Source organism: Canis lupus, chromosome 5, assembly GCF_048164855.1.
Source record: "Canis lupus baileyi chromosome 5, mCanLup2.hap1, whole genome shotgun sequence".
Taxonomy (NCBI): Eukaryota; Metazoa; Chordata; class Mammalia; order Carnivora; family Canidae; genus Canis; species Canis lupus.
In genome coordinates this window covers 14,173,953-14,199,413 of record NC_132842.1, presented here as the reverse complement: position 1 = coordinate 14,199,413, position 25,461 = coordinate 14,173,953, and the positions used below count along the sequence as shown (strand labels likewise).

The 25,461-nt window shown below is 36.1% G+C and overlaps 1 protein-coding gene and 1 long non-coding RNA gene across 20 annotated transcripts in view; one reads left to right on the top strand and one right to left on the bottom strand.

The window, feature by feature from the left end:
- Positions 1–25,461, bottom strand: part of ZNF438 (zinc finger protein 438) — a 401,908-nt gene that overhangs the window by 11,853 nt on the left and 364,594 nt on the right. For 12 of the 16 annotated variants that reach the window (XM_072825512.1, XM_072825513.1, XM_072825516.1 and 9 more), the window contains one exon: positions 16,668–16,735. The exons of 1 other annotated variant lie outside the window; for it this stretch is intronic. In XM_072825512.1, the coding sequence (XP_072681613.1) occupies positions 16,668–16,704 (37 nt within the window). In that variant the 5' untranslated portion in view covers positions 16,705–16,735. Of the gene's footprint in view, positions 1–16,667; positions 16,736–20,127; positions 20,172–25,461 lie in introns of all 16 variants that reach the window. 3 more of the 16 variants (XM_072825520.1, XM_072825515.1, XM_072825521.1) reach the window with 1 other exon arrangement.
- LOC140633240 (uncharacterized) overlaps positions 21,627–25,461 on the top strand; it is a 77,225-nt gene continuing 73,390 nt past the window's right edge. For 2 of the 4 annotated variants that reach the window (XR_012030874.1, XR_012030872.1), the window contains exon 1: positions 21,634–25,433. This is a non-coding gene — a long non-coding RNA (uncharacterized lncRNA). Of the gene's footprint in view, positions 25,434–25,461 lie in introns of all 4 variants that reach the window. The other 2 variants (XR_012030873.1, XR_012030875.1) reach the window with 2 other exon arrangements.

Below are 25,461 nucleotides of genomic sequence, written 5' to 3'. Positions count from 1 at the left end.
CCACCCTCCCCGCACCACAGGCAGCTGAGAGCTGTCCTGCCAAACAGTGACTTGTTGCCTCTCTTAGGAAGGAAGAGGATTCCTGCTTTCTGAGCATCAGAGTTTCTTTACGTCCTAGCACACGTCAAATACTTTACATGCACCATGTCATTGAATGGCCACAAAAACCTGAGTTTGAAATTTCTGAGAGGGGTGCCTAGGTGGTGCAGTGGGTTAAGTATCTGATTCTTTTTTTTTTTTTTTTTTAAGATTTTATTTATTTATTCATGAGAGACACACAGAGGGAGGCAGGGATGTAGGCAGAGGGAGAAGCAGGCTCCTTGCAAGGAGCCCGACCAGGGACTTGATCCTGGACCCCAAGATCATGCCCTGAGCCAAAGGCAGATGCTCAACCATTGAGCCACCTAGGCATCCCTAAGCATCCAATTCTTGATTTTAGCCCAGGTCCTGATCGCCTGGGTCATAAGATAGAGCACATCAGGCTCTGTGCTCTCAGCAAGAGTCTGCTTGGAAATTCTCTCCCTCTGCCCTTTCCACCGCTTGTACGTGCTAGCACACAGGCTCTCTCTCAAATAGCTAGTCTTAAAGAGAAACTATTATTAGGTACTTTTTATAGTTAAAGATTTCAAAGCTGGCAAAGTAATGCTGCTGGAACTCAAACCTTGGCCCAGTTGATTCCAAGGGCTCTTTCTACTTGTCCACGCTGACTGAGCTATTATGCATGGTTATGGCCACTATCATAGTCTCCAGTAAAAACATAGGGTTTGGGTTCAAACAGATGTGGTTTCAGCTTGTGGCTCTGTCTCGTAGCTTGGGAATGTCACACTCTGAGCCAAACTGTCCTTCATGAAATGGGGATAAGAATACCTTGTGCAAAGGTCACTGTCAGGACTCAATGAAAAAAGTACCCACGAAGGTGCCAGGATAGTGCCTATCACAGTGAGATGCTCAGCAGACATTAGCTTTTCACTTTCTCTTGACAAAAAGTATTCAGTTCCTGACGGTTGTTTTTGGTGGGAAGGAAAAAAGTGCACAAATCTTGAATTGCTAATCATATGGAAATAGTCCTGAATCTTAAACTAATGTTTCTTTTCTGAAAGGTAAATGAAGAAAAGAGGGAAGAAATGGCTATTATTTGTGAATAATGGTCCCAATAAAACTGTAAAGTAGTTTTTCTTTCTTGCCGCTCTGCAGCCACCTATCATGGCAGCTTGACCTTCCCCTCATCTCATCTATCTGATCACCCCCTCTACCTCCCTACCCCCAAGTTTTACATCCCAGTTGACAAAGTGCTAATCAGATGAACAATTATTGTGAATAGGAGTTAACATATGCGCATTTTAAAGAGCTGTTTTATGGGGACACTCTTCCCTGCTTTTGTTTATATTGAGTATTGAGGCTAATTGTTGTTGTTCTCCACCCTAGGCAGGCCTGTACAGGGGGAGGGGGTGAGCCAAGGTCTCAGTGGCCCTGGGAAGAAAGAGACCTAGAGCAGAACCAGGGATGCTGGCCACAGTTCTGCAGCACCATGAGAGCAATAGCCATCTGATTTTTCAGTTCAGGAGGAAAAATATGTGGACTCTCACAGAGGATAGGAACAGGTCAACCACGATTCTGAAAGCACTTTCTTAAAAAAAAAAAAAACACACACTTTCTTGTAGATTTCAGTATTTTTGTGAGGAACTCATTAAGAAAAACATTTAAGACAGGTTGAGTTTGGAAAAGAAAAGGTGGGTACCGAAAGAGGAGCCCATGAAATTGAATAAATTAGAAGGAAGCAAGAGGAAACAAGCATTCTTTATGGAAGAATCTAAATGCAAATTACCTAAAATGTTAATGGCAATAAAAGGAAAATTAATACAACGTGGTTTGTTATAAGTTCAAGTAATTATTCTTTTTTTGGGCCACATAATTCATGTCCCAAATGAAAAGAAAATTTTAAAAGCTTTATCATTAAAATATATTTTACTAATCCCAATTTCAATGAATTTCTCCTTCATTTTAATTATCAGTTCTTCTATCAGTCCTTATTTCTGGGAGGAATTTTTTATTTCAAGTGCTTCTGATGAAAAGCAGTTGAAAACTATATGAAATCTTTAAATTTTTAATACATTTAGAAAGATAAAGTTATTAATCTTTTTGGCCAAAAAAATTATAACATGGGCAAGATTTTATTCATTATTACAAAACTCAGTTTTGTATCTTTACCCCAATCTAAGAATGACTGAGTAGCATGAAAATTTAACGAAAAGCTAATGATCTATGGAGGACACAAAGCAAGACAAATAGAAACTTTTAAAATGCTTTATTAATCCCACTCTCCCATTCTTCAGTTAATATTACTAGAATTATTAAGATGCAGTGGGGTCACATGGTTGAAATTCAGAAGACCTTGATAACTGAACTTCATGCAGGTAAAAAAGCAGCATATCACTTTGTTTGATGTCTTAGCACTCATAGCAAATATCTGTGCATATCATCTTTCCAGAAGATTCTGACATTTTCTGAGGCAGTGGTTTTTCAACACAATGAGTAAGCAAGGAAACGTCTCTGGCAAAAGAGCTTTAGTAGGCTGCATGAATGCCTTGTGACAAGAATTCTTCCACCAAGAAATTAAAAAAATGGGTCCCTTCTCTTTAATCTTCTACTTTAATATCAGTTGGAAGAGTTAAGTATCTGGGATGAGTAACAAGATGACAGTTGGTGAAGAAAACCTTTTCCTTAGTGAGATAAACAGAAAGATAAGCTTTCAACATGAGAATGTGCAGTCAGTGGGAACAATGAAATGAGGACACATATAGAAGGTTTGCCTTTGGTCAAAATACCATGACTATGAAATCAACGTGGTGAAGATCACAATAGGGTTAAAAGCAAGGGACTGGAATCACAAAGATATTTTTATACTGTGATTTCAAAAGTAGGTTTACTTTATAGAATGGGCAATTTTAAGGAGTACACAAACTGCATTTTTAAAAATGAAGTAATTGTTCCATGACTTTACAGTATAGTTTTACAGATGTTTTGTTTTTACTTCTAATTTATTTTCAACTCACAGTGATTTATAACCCTTTTTGCTGCAAGTTTTTCTGTACCTCAGCTCTTATATCAAATAGTTCATGATTTGTAAGTGCAAATGCACAGGACTGTGCATACCTTTGTCATGTAGATTATTATTCCCTAAAACTCCTGCTTATTACGTCCTGGCTGTTAATTATTTCTTAATCAGGATACACCTTGATTAATATAGAGAGACTACCTGTGATACTGACACATTGAAGAAAATAAAGAGAAAAGGAAGCACCAGGCACCCACTGATACTAAGTTAACTGCATGCGCGATGATTATCTTTGTGGAACTGACCAGATTGGTTGCATATGAGTTAACTAGCAAATACAGATTCTGAGATGCAGCTAAGGTAATCAGATGCCAACACAAGCTAGTACAGAATCCTCAGAGTTGGAAAGCTGTAGGACCACTTTGGAATCCTTTCCTTTTGAATTCTGCTTGGATTCTCCTCCATCAACACCTTTATTGTTATTTGGATGGCAATGACAAAGTCTGGTTGAAGGAACATGTACTCTCATCTACATGTTAGAAACATGTAAGAGTTAACTCTCCATCATTCCTGAAGAGATACAGTGATTATGCAGTCCACTTGCATTCTTTTTTTTCTCAAGGTTCTGCACATTTGTATGTGTGTGTACTTAGGTTAGATGACCCCTGGTTCTGGAGCTGGCCTAATGGCTGACCATCCATGCACACTGCCAGCATATGGTGGGTTCACCCCACTGCTGTCTTCCTACAGCATCTATCTTACCTGGTCCTACACTGCTCTCCACTCCCACTGCCTGCTGCCTAGTGCTGAGAACTCCAACCACTGTGAACAATAGACATTACAAATTTAAAGTATCTAGTGTCGAACTGCAGACCTATTCCACAATCTCTTTTTATCCCTAAGAGACTCTCCTCAGTTTCTCATTGGGCCTCACTCAGGTTTCTCTCATTGCTTTTCTGAGGCACTCTCTTTCTCCTCCACCCCCAATTTATCTTTGTCTCTCTCTCTCACCAATGATTTTTGGCATTGACCTTGCAATGGATGTAATGTTTGTGTTACCCCAAAATTCATATGTTGAAATCCTAATGCCCTGGTATAATGATATTCAAAGATGGGGCCAATGGGAGAGAATTAGGTCATGAGTGAAGAACCTTTATGAATAGGATTGATGTCTTCATAAATGAGACCCCAGAACTCTCTTGCTTTCTTTCTGCCATGTGAAGATACAATGAAAAGATGTTGGTTTGCAACCCAGAAGAGGATTCTGAAGGGGAGCAGAATACATGACCCCAAAATGTCCTACTTTGGCATATGGATTATTATTTCTTAAAGATTTATTCATTTGAGAGAGAGAGAGAGAGAGAGAGTGCGAGAGAGAGCATGAGTGGTGGTGGGGGCAGTGGGAGAGGGAGAGAGAATCTCAAGTAGACTCTGTGCTGAGCATACAGCCCAATGTGGGGCTCAATCCTAGGACCCAAAGATCATGACCTGAACTGAAACCAAGATTCAGATACTTAACTGATTGTGCTACCTAGGCATCCTTGGTATGTGGCTTATTTTGAACTGAAGGCAATCAAGACCCAGAAGACTCAAGAAAAACTTTTACCTCTTCCTAACTACCTAAAAGAATTTTGCTAGGGGGCCTGGATCAGAGAGAGATATATTACCAGAGATAACTTTGATCTAAATGCCTTATCTGTATATAGCAGGGCAAACATCTAATTACCAAACACCTGCTCTTCTTATCATCCTATGAATTACCTTCCTCCCCTTTGAAGCCTCAGGCCCCTACTCCTTTCTTAGCTCAGGATGGCCTATAAATATCAATTGCCCAACTTATCCTTGATTTCATTGTCTTTGTGGGGCCTCCATTCATACATAATTAAATTTGTTTTTCTCTTGTCCTCTGTTAATATGATTATTAGGTCAGCCAAAGAACCAAAAAGGGTAGAGAAAAAATTTTTCCTCCCCAACAGCTGTCACCAGAATCTGATGAAGCTGGGACTCTGATCTTGTACTTTCAGCCTCCAGAATTGTGACAGTTTATAAGCCACTTATTCTATGAGACTTTTCTATAGCAGCCTAGAGCAACTAGGACCTTGTGCACAAAAGAGAAGTCATCAAGTAGGAACTCATGTACTGTTCCTTCTCCTTTTTTCTAAATTCTTATATGTAATTAGACAACACAAATAAACTTCCCTATTCAAAAGTGAGGGAAAAGGAGGGAGAATCACTGTTACTCTAAATATACAACTCATCTACCTCAAGTCCCAAGACAGTAAAATGTGAAAAAATGTGCAGTTTAGAATAAGGAAATGGGAGTATTTCCAACCCTATTCTGCACCCCATGCTTCTCTCCAGGCCCCTCATGCTGCCTCAGAGGTCCTTTACCATCAGTGAGCTCCCAGCCTTCCTTGACCATCCTATCTAGAAGTACCTGTTCAGCCCCATATGATCACCTGCTGTTTCTTTCTCTGCTTTAACTGTCCTTCATTATAATGGTATAATATTATCTATCTCCAAGCAAGCAGGAGCTCATTTTATTCACTTCCAGGACCTCAGTCCCCAGATTCTGGTACACAGCCATCACACAATATGTTATTCACTAATGAGTGAACTATTAACTCTCAACCATACTGTCTTGCTTTCTCCTTTGCTTTTGTTGAACACAAAAATATAAAACCAAAAACACCAATAAAGAGTATTTGGGCTTTATCTCCTCTTCAAGCTACTTTCCTACCTCCTTTCTTTTCTTGAGAAAATTTAATAGTAGTTAGTATATATGGTCCCTGTCTCTACTCATCAACTTGTATTCATCCCTCAGTCCCCTACCCCCTTAAATTCCATTGTGGAATACTAAAATGTCCTACTTTCAGGAGTCAGATTGGGTGCTTAATCTATTATATCTTATTTAATCCTCCACCAACTCTTAATATTAACATCTCCAGTCTATGGACACGGAAACTGAATATTTCCTGTAAGGGCACAAGGCTGGTGAGAATTAGATTTGAACCCAGGTCTGTCTAGCACCAAAGCTGTTCCCCTGATATTCCAACACACTGAACTTATTACTTATTAAGATGTTTTGCAATTTATCTAGTCATATGTCAGTCTCCCCCAGTGGCTAATGAGTGCCACATAATCCATCTCTATGTTGAGAAAATAAAGATCTTTTTGACTACCCTTTTCCAATCACAGTGTAACTATCAGGAGAGAGAGTGAGCTTTCTTTTTCTAATAGGAATCCATAGCATGGATGCTGGAGGGGCAGTTAATACACAGAGTGATTCCCTTCACAGTATCCTGGGCACTAAAAGCTAGGCTCTTGCAAAGGTGGCCTTCTTTTACAGTTTCCAGTGGGAAAATCAGGCTCACACCCAAAGTAACCTTTTAAAAGCAACAATTACACAATATATTTAATGACACATCTAAGTACTGACTTAAAGTACTTTTTTTATGATGTGCAAAAATGAAGAAAAAAATCATTACAAACGTCTTTTATAGTGTAGAAATAATATAGATTTTCTAATCCCATACCACCGGCTTTTGAAATGGAAGTCACAGGAACACTGGGAGCAAAAAAGTCTAAAAATGTTGAAAGAATTTCTGAATTCCTCCTGTGGAAAGCCCTGCCCCTTTAATAAGCTTGATCAAACATCAGTGCTGTGGCCTATGGATCTGGGGGCTTTTCCCTTTTTTGGTGGTGTTGGGGGAGAAGGAGTTCCTCAGGGAAAAGCAAACAAATTACATATAAGAAGGAGAGCAGAGGGCTGGCTTTGGTTCTTCCTTTTGCTACTGGAACTAGTCTGAGCAAGATAATAATCCTTATTGATCTTTAGCTGCTTCCTTTAACAAGAATGGATGAGAGTGGAGCATCAGTACTCAAAATGTGGTCTGCAAACCCTGGGAAGGGTCCCAACACCCTCCTCTCATACTAATAACAAGATGCCATTTGCCTTTTCCAGTGTGTTGACCTTTGCATATGTTGCACTGATGGGACAAAAGGAAGCATTGGGTCAAAGTGCTCTGGCACCTTAGCCTGAGTTCAGGCAATGACAGCAAACTGTCCACACAGCCATATTCTTAACACACTCTCTCAGTACAACACAGCAGAAGCAGCACACAATTTTAGTGTTATAAAAACCATGGTCCTTACATGCCATTTTAAAATTCTGTGTGATGAAATGGTTCATAGCATAGAACCTTCTGCTGCATACTGAAGGATGACCTGAGGGAAAGCACGTGTGCCACTGAGTTGTGAAGCTGATCTAGTGCCTTTTGTCATGGAATACCACTTTTACTTGAAAGAACATCTGACAGACACATGTTGAAAGAGCATGGTCAAACGTGGGTATTTGGCAGATATTTTCCCAAAAGTGGATGAACAAAGCTTGTCACTACAAGAAAAAAAAAAACAAAAAAACAAACAAAAAAAAACTGATGGTAACCACTGCCAGTGATAAAAAAAAAAAAAAAAAAGTACTCTTAAAAGGGGCAGTTAGAATTTTGGAAAACATGAATCCATCACTGGAAATCTGAAACTTCCAAATACTTAATGATTTTTGGGGTGGGACTGGTCACATGAACAAAGAGGATCTTTAAAATACTGGCTAAAATGATGTATAGAAGATCCACAAACTCAGTGAACTTCCCCCTCCCCCCAAAATAACCCATACCTGATGTTACATGGATGGTTAAAAGACTAACTCAAATGTAAGCCAGATCAAAAAGTAGCAGAATATAAGAAGCATCTTGACCTAAGTTTCAAATTTCTCATCACAACTAAACTTTAAGAAGTTACCTGACTCATTTAAAGTCCGTTACAGTTATTGGACACATTTTGGCATTGTATCAAGAAAAATAAGCATAATTATCTGAAAAGGCTATTAATATACTCTCTCTCTTTCCAGCTAATGTAAAACTAGATCTTCTACAAACACTTCAACATAAATGACATATCACAACATACTGAATATAAGACCAGATATAAGACTCCAACATTTTTAATGAAGCTAGACTTTCAACACATTTGAAAAAAACCAAAGTCTATGCCAGTCTTCTAATTGTTTCTAATTACATAAAATAGGTTATTTATATTCAGCTGTAATGAGCTTGTTATTGTTATTTTAAAATGAATTCACAAGTACATACATATTTTCAGTTTATAATCTCAAAAGTGATAAATGCCACTGGATATAATGGACATAAACATGTTCTCTAGAGTCCTCAAATTTTTACGAGTATAAAGGGGTCCCCAAACTATAAAAGTTTGAGAACTGCTGAACTAAATAAAATCTAATGTCCCAGCTCTTTTGAGATTCTATGATTTTTTGTTCTGTGGGTGAATGAGAACATAAGACAAAATCTGGAAATGTCTTGCTTTTGGTTGATAAGTTTTTGTTCCCTTCACTATTGTTTCCTGTGAGAATATAATATGGCAGGTCCATGGGACACAGTTTTGAAAATAAGGCATTTAAAGGTAATTTATCCTAATAAAAATATCAATTATAACTAAAATATCAGTAATTGGAAATGTTAGAATGAAGATTAAATAATAAAATGCTAGACAAAAATCTTATAAAGATGTAATGCTGCAAAAATTTATTTTACTTAGTTTGAATTTATATTCATGGAATAGCTAATAAATTATATTTAAATTAATGATATTTGTATTTTGCATCAGTGAGGGTGACAAAACATGAGAGACAACTAACTCAGGGAAATGAACAAGGGGTAGTGGAAGGGGAGGTGGGCAGATGGTTGGGGTGACTGGGTGATGGGCACTGAGGGGGGGCACTTGGTGGGATGAGCACTGGGTGTTATGCAATATGCTGGCAAATTGAATTCCAATAAAAAAATTTTTTTAAAATGATATTTGTATTTTCCCCTAGTTTTAGGAAATGTTATCACAAGATTTTCTTGGTAGTATATAATCTTTTAAAAAATAAAACACTGTTTTAAAGAACTTGTAACAAAATGCATTCAAAATCATTTTATTAAAACTAATTAAGTTTTGTTTCTAGCATAAGTTGGATGTTGGAATTTCTGTAAATATCTTTATAATTTTGGTGCCAATTAATCTACAGAGGGACAGTATGTTTATTTCATTAAAGCTTTACAAGACTTATGCATTTCTATTCTTATTAGTATTAGACTTTTACAAACATGAAACACCTAACCTATATTTCTGGCTTGCAAAGCATACTAAATACCTCTGTCAAACTTCTTTGCTTTTATCCCAGCTCAACTCATCATACTAACCATCTGCATAAATAAAGATGTAAGCACCTGCTATATGGCAAATGGTCTCAGGGGCAGATGTTTCCATCCTTGTGTTCATGTCACTGGGGCTGGATACATTATTTGAACAGATGTACACAATCTGAAAGTGTTGTGTCCCTCAGTGAAATGTCTCCAACTGCTTTCTATCAAAGAACATAAATGCTATTTGCACCTGCATTTACGTTAATAATATAAAGGCAGCGGGGGGTTCTGACAAAGTGGAATGTGATGCTATGAAATATATTTGCATGGTTAACTGGAGCTTCTGACTCTGCTGCCAAATGGCCACATTGACACTGATACATGCCCAAGCAGACTATGATTAGTAGCCTGCTTTTTAAGCAGTGGAAATATGGTTATTTCAAACAACAAAAATACTCATAATCTGAATTTACCAATAAGAATATTTTAAACTCTAGTGTTTTATCTCAAAATAGGAAAGTAACTTCCAATATTAGGTCTACCTGATAAACTTTAGGCCACTCAGGTTATTTCCATTTTGTTCTATGAGGAAATTCCTATAGGTATGTGTGTGTTTTCCATTTGTACTTCTGTCAACAGCATAACATACTAATAATCCATAGTGGTATTTTGCAGAGGTGATTACACTGGAAAGTTCCAATTTCCAACATTAAGTAAGTTAACCAAAACCAGGTTGAAAATGTCAATTTGTACTTGGTCTGAGAAATAAAATGGTACCAAAAGCCCAAGAACAGCATTTACACCACTAGTTAAGATAAAAATGTTTCCATATGAATGTCACATATTTAGAAACATAATATTTTGGTAATACATAGGGAATGTTCTCCCTCCCTCTCCCAATTATGAGGTCACAAAGCCATGTTAACCACTAAACACAAAGCGTCAGATTATAGTGGTTCTCCAGCTACTGTGCATTAAATGTGAGTGCTGAAGAGCTAAGGAATTTGTAATAATAATTATATTCATAGATTTACTGAGCTAAGAACTTGCAGTCTTTTTCAAATAATGTATTTATTACTATATTTTTAAAGGTTTTTCTTTTGAGATTTTATTTATTTATACATGAGGCACAAAGAGAGAAAGAAGCAGAGACATAGGCAGAGGGAGAAGCAGTCTCCATACATAGAGAGAGCCTGATATGGGACTCAATCCCAGGCCTCCAGGATCATACCCTGAGCCAAAGGCAGCTCAACCACTGACCCACCCAAGCATCCCTTTAAAGGTTTTTTTTTTTTTTTTTTTTAAGATTTTGTTTATTTGAGAGAGTGTGAGAGCACAAGTTGTGGAGAGGGATGGGGGAGAAGGAGAAGTAGAACCCATTGAGCAGGGAGATGATATGGGGCTTGATCCCAGGACCCTGAGGTCATGACTGAGCTGCAGGCACTTAACTGAGCTTAACATTGATAATATCAACTTTATACAAAATTATTGTATCTGAGTTAAATGTTACCCAAAGTAACTTATTTTGCAAATTATTCTGAAATGCACATTGTGCTTTAAAAGAATTTACAAGGTACATTTATATATAGTTGATCCTCATTGTTTACAGATTCAAATCCTTCTGCTTGCTAAAATTTATTTGCAGTCCCCAAATCCCATACTGATGACACTTGCATGGTCATCTGTGGACTCGTACAAGCAAAGAACCTGTGTCAACTCATGTACACATTCTCAGCAGTGGTTGATGCTCTGCCTTCTTTCAGCTCTTCTATCGTCACTTTTGTGTTCTATGTAGTGTCACATTTTTCTTATTTTTTTCCTTTTTGGTTGGCGATTTCACTGTTTAAAATATCCCTCAAGCATAGGGCTGCTGTGCTATCCAGTGTTCCTAAGCGTGAAAACACTGATGTGCTCTGTAGAAAAAATATATGTGTCAGATAAGCTCTGTTTAGGCATGAGTTATATAATGTTGTGTCTGGGAGTTCAAGGTTAAGGACTCCACATAAAACTAGATTCTGGGGATTCCTGGGTGGCTCAGAAGTTTGGCGCCTGCCTTCAGCCCAGGGTGTGATCCTGGAGTCCCAGGATCAAGTCCCACATCGGGCTCCTTGAGGTGAGCCTGCTTCTCCCCCTGCCTATGTCTCTACCCCTCTCTCTCTGTGTCTCTCATGAATAAATAAGTAAAATCTTAAAAAAAGAAAACAAAACCCTAGATTCTATATTGACAGTTAATGAAAATGTTGTGTTTGACTAGAAGCTCACAGGAACCTAATGCTGTGGAGCCACGGTTCTGTATTATCTAATTTAGTGTTTGTGGTGACTTTAGAGAATGTGACTATTGTGAATGATGAGGATTGACTGTATCTTACCTCATTTGGCTCTTCCAGAGCAAGTATTATTACCCCCATTTTAGAGATGAAGGGGCTGAGGCTCACTGATTGAGCCAAGACACAGAGCCTAAAAAGAAGGGTGGAAGGATAAATAGAGCTCAACCCTTCAGCTTTTAGTTTCATATTCTTTCCCCAGACTGAGAGGGAAGAAAGAGAGACGGAAGAGGAGGAGAAGAGAAAACAGGACAGGAGCTTAAGAAGTAGCTTTAATACCATGTTGGGAAAAGTCAAACTGTAGTTAGATAATAGGATAATACACCATTTTTAGGTTAAATTCTCATAAAAAGCGAACCATTCTGATAGGCAGCACATCTTTACTGAAACTGAGCTGTAATAGGAGAGCTTAGTTTGGGTTTCCTTCTCTCCCCCTGTGCTTTGCTCATGGCCTCTCCAAAAGCCATAAGTATTTGTTAAGTGAACATGCAGACTTGGGAACTCCACCTGGGTGTTTCGTCAAGAAGCACAGATTAAAATGTTTTCACAGTATCTAAGTCATATGAGTTTTTTTGAAGTTTGAGTCTAAAGCATTTTAAACAAAATTTAATGTATATATGAGAAGGCACTACATGCCGAACTGCTTTAAAGCTTGCCAGAGACACATACAAGAAATCATCAAGAAGTTTATAAGGAACCTGATACTAGAAGCCTAAAAATAAGATTATTTTTCCAAACTTAAAAAAAAATGAATTTTCACTACTTTCCCCAAATGTTCCCTGAGTTCTAACATGCTATATTTGCCAATATCAAAATGTTTACATCAGTATGTAAGTATATATTTTTAAGTCTTTATATTTTTAGGCCATACTGTAATTATTTTAAAAGTATTTTATTAAATCAGAAAATCCAGTTTTTTTTTCCAGATCCAAATCTGAATTCCCGTGATACACAGTAATGGCCATGACCACACAGTTAAACACTGTCCAGGTTTTGGAAGTGAGTCGGGGTTGACAGTGCATATTCAGCTACTTGCAGTAGTTCCAAAGGGGGTCATTAAAAAACCCTCTTGCCTCAAAGCAGCTGCTGTGTTCTCACCCCCATTTATTATTACTCTCACTGACTAAAAATAGTGCTCACAATTTTAAAACTATCTTTGAACAATCTAAATATGACAGAGCTGAGAAAAAACATTAGAAGACTCATGGAAGTAGACCTTTCTACCTGCGACACACTTGCCTCATCAATGGCAAAGCTGAACTGTGAAGCTGGTAGAGGATGAAGAATTTCCAACGACTCCAGTAAAACAGACCCTCCCTGGGCTTACATGAAGACTCTTTCCTGCCTAGTGGATAGCAGGACGTGTTTTAACCAACTACGTGGAGACCGACAATTCATCCTGCCCTCTCCAAGATGCAAACTTCAATCCTTCATTGGCTGGCATCACCACAGTGAACTATCTAGCACACGGACAACATAAACTGTCCCTGTCAGAGACCTATTTGGCAGAGCCACTCATTTGTGTGTTTCCTTATCTGGCAAGTAAGCAGATTCATGGGCATTTTCAATCACTGTGGTAGTTCTGTTTGTCCTTCAACAAATTTAAAGTAGAAACTACAACAACTGTAGTTGGCCTTATCCTGTGGTTTTCATGCCTTTTTTTTCCCTTCAAAACATGGTTTATTACTTGCTACAATTTGCTATTTTCCAACACAAAATACTTGCCCTTATATTTCTATTATCATTTGAAAATATCAATCAAAAGAACAGAAAGTTATGGGAAAACCATAAGTCCTATCCCCAAATCCTGAATGCATGAGAAGATAGAAAATGGTAATGAAGCAAGTCTAACGAACTTTTGGAGGTGCTATAAGTAATACTTCAATGCAGAGAGAAATAATGATGACACTAAATTACAATGGAAATCTTTCAATATACTATAAATTATCATTACAGTGATACGGTGATATTAAATTTCTTTATAAAAATTAGAAAACATTTAAATAAAAGGCATTAGAATTTATAATTAATTTCCTCCAGTTCTTTCTCAGCATTAAACTCATATCCCTTGACCTCTAAATTCCACTAGGTTGTTTTCTACAGGTGTTAATGTCCTGAACAAATGTCATCTCCTCTGCTGTATTTCCTGGCCAAAACATCAGCCTCAAAACTTCTGACCTAACCAACTGTCCAGGTTCACCCAGGTTCGCAAAGGACATCATACTCTCTTCAAAGAGAGCATTTGTCATGTGTTAATTACATACAATGTCTGCTCTTCTAACAGGATTTTATATGTTGTGAAAGCACCAGCTGTGTCTGACTTATCTCTGGATTCCTCAGATCTTTGAATCCTGACATGATTCCTGGTTAACTATCATACAGGTGATCATTAAATCTGCTTCCACTACAGAAATTTTATTAGGAGACAGTATGTGGTATGCTGGATTTTCTTAAGCCCCACAACTCTGCTGGTAATATCTTACCTGAATTTCATACAGTAATATGTAAAATATATGTGCATGTGTGTTTACAGGTCTGAAATTTATAAGTATTGTAATTTATAGATAGCCATCAATGATGTGTTAAATAAATTACTTAGCATTTAATTAACAAGTGACATGTGCCCAGCACACTTCACATGTCACATAACTGATTATATTTGATGACAGAAATATAAATTAATGTTTGATCAGAGAAGGAAAAGGGGAATAATCTAAAAATAGAACCAGAAGTATTCTTTATAGATTTATAGTGTGACATAGGGGACAAATAGTGAGTATTGGATATTGATAGATCTGGGTTCAAATCTTAGCTCAGTCACTTCCCTGACTGGTGATCTTGGTAAAAGTAACCAATCTCCCTGAAACTTTCAAATAAAGATTGTATCTAACTTACGTGAGGATTAAGTACAACAAAGAAATCTAAAGATGTGGTTAAAGTGACGGGAGGCACTTGATTAATTGAGCTTTTAGTTATGTCATCTTTTTCTCTGTTAAATTCTGGGTTTGAGGCTTAAGCATCTTTGGTCTCAGAAAAGACTGACGAAGTATTTACTAGAGCTACTGAACTCCTTGCTAGGCTTGAAGGCATCTTATTTTCCCACCAAGCCCACAGAGGTAACTAAGATTATGCAATAGCTGGAGAAGTAGACCTGAAAACAAAACAAGGCTTGATGAGAAAGTAGGCAGAAGGTGTGAGAGATGACATGAACGACTTCCCTCTATCAGCCAGAAACCAAGCAGCTCATTGCGTAGTTACATAGATTTACCAACTTTTAGAGATGGAAAAGAATATCTAGTAATCCTGGCTTTACTAAATCAATGCTTACAGACAAAATAAGTAGTCTGAAGTTCCACAGCTGGTTGGCAGTAGATGTAGGAAAGGAGGCCAGCTTTCCTGCTCTTCCTTCTTTTTTTTTTTTTTTTAAATTATTTATTTATTTATGATAATCACACACACACAGAGAGAGGCAGAGATACAGGCAGAGAGAGAAGCAGGCTCCATGCACCGGGAGCCTGACGTGGGATTCGATCCCGGGTCTCCAGGATCGCGCCCTGGGCCAAAGGCAGGCGCCAAACCGCTGCACCACCCAGGGATCCCTTACTGCTCTTCCTTCTAAGCAGTCATACCTCTAACTCAGATGAAGAAGGTGATACCAGGTAGGACACTAAGTTTCCAAACCCTTGATCAGCTACCTACTACTGCAGAAATCTTCCAAAGGCTATGCCAGAAGACAACTCATAGAAAATGCATAGTTTTATTTCTAGTTAGTGTTGCTCTCCTCTCTCTCATCCCATGTCCTTTCTTGCCCTCGTGTCCAGGGCTGGATCTTGCCTGAGTCTCAAGGACTTTTACTCTCCTTTGGCCAAATGTCCAGACCAAAACTAAGCTAGAGTCTCTTCTGTGTTTCTTCCCCTTGGATCCCCTTGGATCATGCTTGGCCTTTTCAGGCCAGTAGGCACCTGAAGCAGGAGGCAGCCATGCTCATCTCATTATATCAGCCTCCTCAGATGGAGCCCAGATATTAAAAACAACCATTAGGAGCATACCCACTGTCATCTTATAGTGCCTAATACACAAGTAGGAAGGAGCTGGGTGATTTACATGTATTATCTCCTTCCATCTCCACATGACCTGTAAAGTAGTACTTACTAAGTTCATTTTATAGATTTATAGATGAGAAAGATGGATCGAGTGATGTGTCTTAAGACATGCAATTCAGTGCTAGAATTAAATGTCAAACATAGACTCCAGTTACGATGCTGCCTTTTGTTTTGGTTATGGGTTCTTTGTAGCAAATTCCTTCCATTCATTAAAAGTTACATCTTCTGTGAAGGAAGCCCAATTTGGCATCATTAAAACATTATTTTCCTCACATACATAGCAAAACTTCTGCGTAGAACAGAGTATGTAGGGGTAGGTGAAAGATTTGAATTCTTCCTAAGGGTTAGAGTTTGCCCTTGACAGTGAAGGAAATTTAATTATTCTGTATTCAGAAAGACTTTATTTCCACCTATATATTACTTTTCTAAAACCTCCAGGAATTCCTGTTAAAAAAACATGATTTTCTTTATAAATCACGTGGGGCTGCAGAATGGCTTTTTTTATGTTTCTTTTTAAAATGGGAAGAAACAAGTCAAAGAAATGTATTGTGAATATCCCCTATCTCTACAGCATGTGTATGAATATATATATATATATATATATATATATATATATATATATATATATATATATATAGTCCTTTCACTAAAACATGTTGTTCTGCTTCACCAAAGCCAGTACTTGATAATTGCATTTCACATCAACTGGTGCCAACTAACTGCCAGCGAATGGGCTGGATTCTCTGAGTTTTGTGTGGGATGAGATGGCCCTGCTCTCGAGGAGTTCTCTATCAAGGATACATGTCCTTATATACACTTCAGTAATTTATCAAAGGAAATTAACTTTCTGATATAATTAGAATTTTGTTCTTAGTTCCAGGAAATAAATTACCTGTGGTCAGAGGACAGTGGCACTGAATATGTCAATTTCCACTATTTATAACATGCACATTACCATTTTCCTCAGCATGGTTTATCTTACCTTGATCTTTTGGTGGTACTGATAAAGAATTCTGCATTATGATGTATTTGACTTGAATAGCAACTTCTCTAAAAAGAACCAAGCACAAATAATAATTAGAAAACAATTCAATGCCTTGTTAATACATATGGAAAATGTATATTACAGGCTCTTTAAAAATTTTTCCTATTTATAATCATCTGAGTAATAAGAAATAGACTGCACTATTATTAGGAAACAAATGTTTTTATTTCCTTCTCATTTTTATAGAGACACGGTTTTACTGAGTGTAGTGGTATGGGCCTGGAGGGGGAAGTGATGATAGAATGAGAGAGGGACTATATCTGCATCTCTACCCAGAGTGGCAAAGAAAAGAAAAAAGCAAAATTAAGATTCCCTAAAAATGCCCTGCCAGATAATTATGTTTCATATACTCTATTTAAGAAGAAATAATGAAAATGTTTAACAATAGAGGTAAAGGTAGTATAATTGCAGTGTACTCACTTGATGAAATATAACTAAGTCATTATGATACAGTTATAAAGATTATGCAGCAAGATGGAAAATAAATTAAATGAACATGGTAAATGACACACACTCTAGGGTAACAACTATCTAAAAAACAAAGGTATTGCAAAATGCATGACAGGAAATATGTTAAGATGTGTGCTGGCAGTGTGTTTGCTGAAGCATTTCAGGTGTTTTCACTTCCAATTTAGCTATTTTCCAAATTGTTTATAATAAAATATATATTAAAAATATTTGAATATAAAAATATGGCAGTTAAAGACTGAAAAACATATAGGTAAATATTTTATATGCCATCAAATACACAAGTGTTTCAAGCATGACACCAAAGACAGACACCATTAAGGTAAAGACAGATGAATCTATTTAAAATTTTAAATGTTTTTCAATAGAAAATTAGCCAAAATTAACAGGCATGACTTCTGCTACAGCCAAGATGGAGAAACAGAGACCAGATTTGTCCTCATGCCTGAATCAATAAAAAATATAGACAAAATATGTGAAATAATATTTCAAAACATTGGACATCAAATCACAAGACTTTTCTTGGGAGACAGGAAACAAATGAGATGAGCCGTATGACAATTTTGTAGGAAGGGAGAACCCTGGTGGAGACACCCAGAGTAACGGAGAAGACAGAACTGTAGAAAGAGAAAGAGAGAGCAACGAAGAGGGTCTCTATCAAGTATTTGCATGTGTACTGATCAGCACATGCAAGTGAAGAAACTATGTGAGGTCAAGGGAAAATCCACGCTGCTCAACACTCACGGAGGGGCAGGAGTAGCACCTCCTCCTACCAGCCAGATTGAAGCAAATCCTCGTTCATTGGACATCCAGTAGAGGACAAAGAAGGATCTTGCCTCAGTAGGGAAAAAAAATCAAGCCCTACACCAAGCATTTTTGGTTTCATATGACAAATTGTAAAGCAAGACTGAAAAGAGCAAACTAATTCCAAGTGTCTTAACTGTACATTTAGAACAGATCTGCAAAAATATCCATCACCCAGAAAATAAAATTCATAATATCTGACATCTATTTAAAAATTATCAAGCATATGAAGAAACAGGAAAACATGAGCCATAATAAAGAAAATAATCAAAACTGACTCTGAACTGACACACGTTAGAATTAGCAGTCATGAATATTAAGCTCTAACACTGATTAAGTAATGACTGTATTTCATATGTTCAAAAAGTTAAATATATAGGAAAGATATAAAAAAGACCCACATGATATTTCCAGAGATGAAAACTGTAATATATAAAATGAAAATACATTGGATAGGATTAACAGCATATTACCCATGTCAAAAGAAAATGTTAGCAAACTTGAAGACATAGTAATTAGAGATTTTCCAAAATGAAACTCAGGAAGCAGAGAATAATAAAAAAAAAGAAAAGAAGAAATGATTGGTGAGCTACAGGACAACTTCAAGCAGCCTAATATGCAAATTATTGGAGAGGAGAAAGATGGAAAGACAAAAAAAAATCATTTTAGAAAGAATGGCAGACTTTTTTCCAAATTTGAGTAAAGCTATAAACATAGACCCCAAAAGCTCAAAATTACCTGAGGCATAAGAAAACATGAAAACTACACCAAAGCATATTATGACCAAATTGCTCAAAACTAGTGAAAAAAAAATGTAAAGGCATTCCAAAAATACATTACATATAGAGGATTTCTCATTGGAAACAATGCAAGTGAGAAGACAGTGGAGCAGCATCTTTAAAATACTGAAAGAAAAACCTGTAATCTAGAATTCTATGTTTAGAGACAGTATCTTAAAAAATAAAGGAGAAATGAAGGTATTTTATAAATACAAAAGCTGAAAGAATACATTACAAGTCCACTCACACTATAAAAATGCTAAACAATGTCTTTTAGGCAGGAACATTAGAATACTAGAAATGGGAATTGTATAGTAAGCATACAATGCTTTTCTTTTTAATATTTAAATCTTCTAAAAAGGCAACTATTTGAATAAAAATAATTAAGAATGTAATGTGGGGTTTATAATGATAACAATAGGACAAAAGTTGAGAGAAGAATAATAGAAGTATACATTTGTAAAGTTCTTATACTATCAGTGAAGTGGTATAATATGACTGGGAGGTAGATTATAATAAATTAAACATGTATATTATACATCTCAAAGCAAAACTAAAATCACAAAACAAAGAATTTTAGCTAAAAAACCAACAATTAAAAAATGGAATCATAAAAATACTCAGTTTTCCAAGGGAAAATAGGAGAGAATAAAACAGATGGGACAAATAGAAATAAAACAGTAAGATGATAGATTAAAATCTAATCATATCAATATCATATTAAATGCAAGTGATCTAAATATTCCAGTAAAAGATAGAGTTTGTATTAAAAAAGCAGGACCCAAACTTTATGTTGCTTATAAGAAAGGCACTTCAAATACAAAGATACAAACTGGTTATAAGTAAAAAGAATGGAAAAAGATCTATCACATTAGCATGAGACAAAAGAAAAATAGAGTAGCAATACTAGTATCAGAAAAAGATTATAAAGCAATGACTATTATACCAGGCAAAAAGAAGGTCGCTTCATAATTATAAAATGTCAACTCATCAAAAAGATATACTAATCTCAAATGTTTATGTTCCAAATAATTGAACTTCTAAAGAAAGATCTAATAGAACTGCATGGAAAAACAGATAATAATTCATAATCAATACTCAATAAGAGACAGAGAATCACTAAAGGTATTAAAGGTTAACTTGACTTAATCGACATTTATAAAGCATTCCACCCAACACCACAGAATATACACTGTTTTCAAGTGCACATGAAATATTTATCAAGACAGAACATATTCTGGGCCATAAAACAAGTTTCAATAAACTTAAGAGGACTCAAGTCATATAATGTATGTTCTCTGACCCCAGTGGAATTAAAGTAGAAAACAAAAAAACAGAAACATTACCTGAAAAATCTTCAAATATTTGTTGTCACACAATTATAACTAACCTATGGGTTCAAAGAAGAAATCAAAATGAAAATTAAAAATATTTTTGAACTGAATGAGATACAAACAACATATCAAAAAACAGGACACAGAGAGAAATTTAGAGTACTAAGCATCTCCTTTAGTAAAGAAAGTAGGTCTCAAGTCAACGACCTCAATTTCTACCTTAAAAACCAAAAAAAGCAAATTTAACCCAAAGTAAGCAGAAGAAAAGAAATAGGTGACTGGAGAGTAAATGAGTGAAATAACAACAGAAAAATAGATAAAAATAAATTAAATAAAAAATAGATTCTTTGAGAATATCAATAAATTTGATAAACTAATCAGACACATATGATCGATATCAGGAATGAGAGAGATGACCTCACTACAGATGCTAACTCCTATTAAAAAGATAATAGGGATAATTACAAACAACATTTTGGCCATAAAAATCTGATAATTTAAATTAAATCAACAATTTTCCTGAAAGACACAAACTACCAAAGCTCACTCAAGAAGTGACCCTATATTTTCAAAGAAATTGAATTTCTAGTTGAAAAGCTTCTCTTGAAGAAAACTCCAGTCCACAAGATTGGTTTGGTGAAATCTACTGAATGTTTAAAGAAGAAACAATACCAATTATGTAAAAAATCTAGAAAAATGAAAAGGAGAGAATTCTAACAATCTAATTCTATGAGGCCAATATTATACAGATATTATACAATATTAAAACCAGACAAAAAGCCAATAGAAGGAAAAACCTTCAGACTGACATTCCTCATAACATAAATGCAAATATTACAAACAAAATTTTAGACCAAAAAACACTAGAAAAAGAAAACCACAGGCCAATATCCCTGATGAACACAGATGCAATAATCCTAACGAAATACTAGCAAATTGAATTCAACAACACATGAAAAAGATTATTCACCATGATCACTTAAGACGTAATCCAGGGATACAAGGGTGGTTCAATATTTGCAAGCCAATCAGTATGATACTGCACATTAACAGGAAAAAGAATAAAAACCACATTATCATCTCAATAGAAGCAGGAAAATCATTTGACAGAATACTACAAACATTCATGATAAAAACCCTCCACAAAGTGGATAAGATGGAACATTACCTCAACATAATAAAGGGCATATATGAAAAACCTACAACTAACATCATACACAATGGGGAGAGACTGAGAGCTTTTCCCTAAGATCAGCAGCAAGACAAGGATGTCCACTTTCACCACTTTTATTCAACATAGTACTGGAAGTCCTAGCTGCAGCTATTAGATAAGAAAAAGAAATAGCAGGCATCCAAATTGGTAAGGAAGAAGTAAAACTTTACTATTTGCAGATGACATGATACTATATATAGAAAACTCTGAAGACTCCACCCCCCCAAAAAAAGATTCCACTATTAAAACTGATAAATTCAGTAAAGTCACAGGATACAAAATTAATGTACAGAAATCTGTTGCATGTCTGTATACTAATAATGAAATACCAGAAAAAGGAATTAAGAAAATACTCCATTTACAATTGCATTAAAAAGAACCAAATACCTAGGAATTAATTTAACCAAGGAGTTGAAAGATCTATATTGTGAAGGCTACAAAACACTGATGAGGGCAGCCCTGGTGGCTTGGCAGTTTAGTGCTGCCTTCAGCCCAGGGTGTAATCCTGGAGACCCGGGATCGAGTCCCACATTGGGCTCCCAGCATGGAGCCTGCTTCTCTCTCTCTCTCTCTCTCTCTCTGTCTCTCTCTCTCTGTGTCTCTAGTAAATAAATAAAAAATCTTAAAAAAAAAAAACCCTGATGAAAGATAATAAAAGACAACACCAACAAATGAGAAGATAGTCCATGCTTATGAAACTAGAAGAATTAATATTACTAAACTGTTCATAGTACCAAAGCAATTACAGATTCAGTGCAATCCCTATCAAAATATCAACAGCATTTTTTCACAGAATTAGACAAAATAATACTGAAATATGCATGGAACCACAGAAGACCCCAAATAGTCAAAGCAATCTTGAGAAACAAGAAGAAAGTTGGAGGTATCACAATTCCAGATTTCAAACCATACTATAAAGCTATGGTAATCAAGACAGTATGGCACAAAAACAGACACACAGATCAATAGAGAGCCCAGAAATAAACCCATGATTACAGGGTCAATCAATCATGACAGAGGAGGCAAGAATATACAATGGGAAAAGACTGTTTCTTCAATAAATAATGTTGGAAAAACTGGACCACTACATGCAAAAAAGAAACTGGATCACTTTCTAACACCATACCATACAAAAAAAAAAAAAAAATTCCTCAAAATACATTAAAGACCTAAATGTGAAATCAGAAAACTCCTAGAAGAAAACAGGTAGTAATGTCTTTGACATCAGCCTTGGCAACATTTTTTCCCTCAGGCAAGGGAAACAAAAGCAAAAATAAACTATTGGGACTACACCAAAATTTTGCTTTTTGCATAGCAAGAGAAACAAAACAAGGCAATCTACTAAGTAGGAGATATTTACATGGAGACTCTTTGAGGGGTATTTTTACAATAGGCATCCTGAGCCTTAAAGTTCTGCATTCCTTCTGATTCAGACCTTTCTTCCACTTCAGAAGGTTATCATAATAATGTGCAAAGCCATCCATCTTCATGATCTTCATCTTTATTACCTTTTTAAAATTTTTCAGGGTGCCATTTAAAATACACACAAAATGTAAAACCCCTAAGTAAATTAGGACATATTTTTACAATAAAGCTATTACAAATAATGTTTCTTAAAATATTTAAAATATAAAAAAAGCTTATCATACATGTATGAAAGGGGCTGGTTACAGAGAGGTAGTAGGTTCAATACCCTCTCCCCTATATGCATGAGAAAAACTACCAAATATTAAAAGGGACTATTTCTTCTCTTTTTTAAATATTTATTTATTATTTTTAAAGATTTTATTTATTTATTCATGACAGACAGGGAGAGAGAGAGAAAATTAAATTACTGTTTACTTTCTTATGGATAGATACATGACTAAGTTTCCTTAATGAACAAATACCATCTTTGCCATCAGAAAAAAAAAAAAAAAGATAAGTCTTTATATTACTGCTCTGGAATGCTATATGAGATAAGGAGTGCCATTAAAATAATTTCACCTGTACCCTCAATATTTTGGTGTTTAAAGTAGAAAATTTGCTCAAATGGAGTCTAATGTCTTCTTCTACCACATAAAGCACTGCTGTATTTAACTCTACTGTATTATGAAAAATGAATAAATTATGTAATAAATGCACCTAATGCTTATTAAAGAAAACTTATGAATAATCACAATATTGCATCTTCTGATTGGCCTGGAAAGAAAAGTGCATTATATAAATGTGCTAGAGGAAAAGTGGCATTAAAAAGTCACATAAGATCTAACATTATTTTTCAAATATCACACAAGCAAGGTCAAGGCACCATGATACAACATTAGCAGTCAGTGTGTCCTTCATAGTATACACAATCTCTGATCATTATAACCTAACTTTTCTTGCTTGACTTCTATTAAGTAGAAAAATCTACCTGAAAGGAAAAAAGTTAAGGGATGCAAACAGTGAATGCCATCAATTATGGCAAGATTTATTACAATATGCTTTATAAATCACTCATATGAGTACTTTTAATTTTATTTAATATGTCATATTTAAAGAGTTGATTAAAAATATGAATTAGGTGAATTGGTCACTTGAGAAGTTATAGCTCAATGGTTCTGGAAATGGAAATCTCCCATTTACTCCTAGTTGAGGAAAGCTCAGGGAGATGTTGCGATGTCTTTGTTATGCCACTTTGCCTTCAAAATAAATTTAGATACAGAATCTTACAGAATATATAAAAATCACTGGCTCCATGCTCAATGAGCTTATTAACATTAACCCATGATGTGAGTTTGTGTTTAAGTGCATGCTCTATTGTGTGTATATGGGCACCAACCAGAGCTACAGTGTGGATGTTTATCTAGATTATTATTTTAGGGAATCATTTTATAGAGAATAAACATGTCATATATCACCTGTCTGATACACTGTCACTGAGACAAATACCATAGTATAATAAATTTGGCCAGGAGAACCTGAAATAGGAAAAAATTTAAAAAGGTGATAAAGTCTTGGGTGTCTTACTATTGGTAACTTATAACGGGCTCTTTGTATCTTAAGATAATGTGACTGGGCAGCTGCTCATCCCACAGGCCTTCCCCACATTTTGATCCTACTGTGACTTTTAATTTTCAAGTATTGTACACTGACTCTCGCACAAGCTTTAGGTTTAATGGAATTGGTAAATCCACAGATGAGAGCTTTACCGACATGAAGTCTCCCACACTGAGTGCTTACTACGTGTTGGACCTGTCAGGTAATTCACACATACCTCTTATCCTCACCTGAGGATCAGCAGTTGTCATCCTTCAAGTCAAGAAACTGAGGCTCAAAGAAATGAAACTACATGTGCAAAGTCACTAGGATGAGCCAGATTTAATTTCTCCAGGACTGTCTGATTCCTAAATTCATACATATGCTCTGTTTTCCCACATGCAGATTCTCCCTCCCTCTCCAACTTCATTCCTTTTTTCTCTAATGCACACATGAACAGACAAACAAGTGTGGACCAAGTCAATGGAAATACGCACAGAACGTTTTTGTGCTGGATTCTGGAGTCAAAGTACAATCAGGGAAACAAAGAATGGGAATAAAGTAATGGGGAAAAATGACTTAGTGAAGCTGGGAAAGGAGCAAACCTGGGCAATAAAAAAATTCAGAGAGGGAATGATAGTCATCTTCAAATAACTGAAGAGCAGTTACTTAGAAGAAGGATTTGGAGGGGATCCTATGTAGCTCCAGTGGGCATCCTAAGACCAGTGAGGGAGACAAGTAATAGGGGGCACATTCCAAATGGATACAAGCTAGGACTTCCTCATGACTACTGATATTTAACTCTGGAACCTACACCATGGAGTGCTAAAGGACATATTAAATTCTGAAAAAGTTGAGGGAGAAGCTGACTGAAGCTTTGGTTTTCAGCCCTAAGAATGCATACACTATACCTTAGGAACATGGCAGCAAAGGACTAAGAAAGGTTGAATAACCCCAGACAACCTATAACTGAAAAAGCCACCTTTCTTTTATGTGTTGAGGAAATGAAACCGGTCATGACACAGAAGAGGAAAAAAAGAAGTGCTTGAATGAACTTACACTTGCGAAGTACTTCGCGTTGTTCTTGTCCTTTATATATACTCAGGTATTGTTTGAAAACATTTAATGTACTT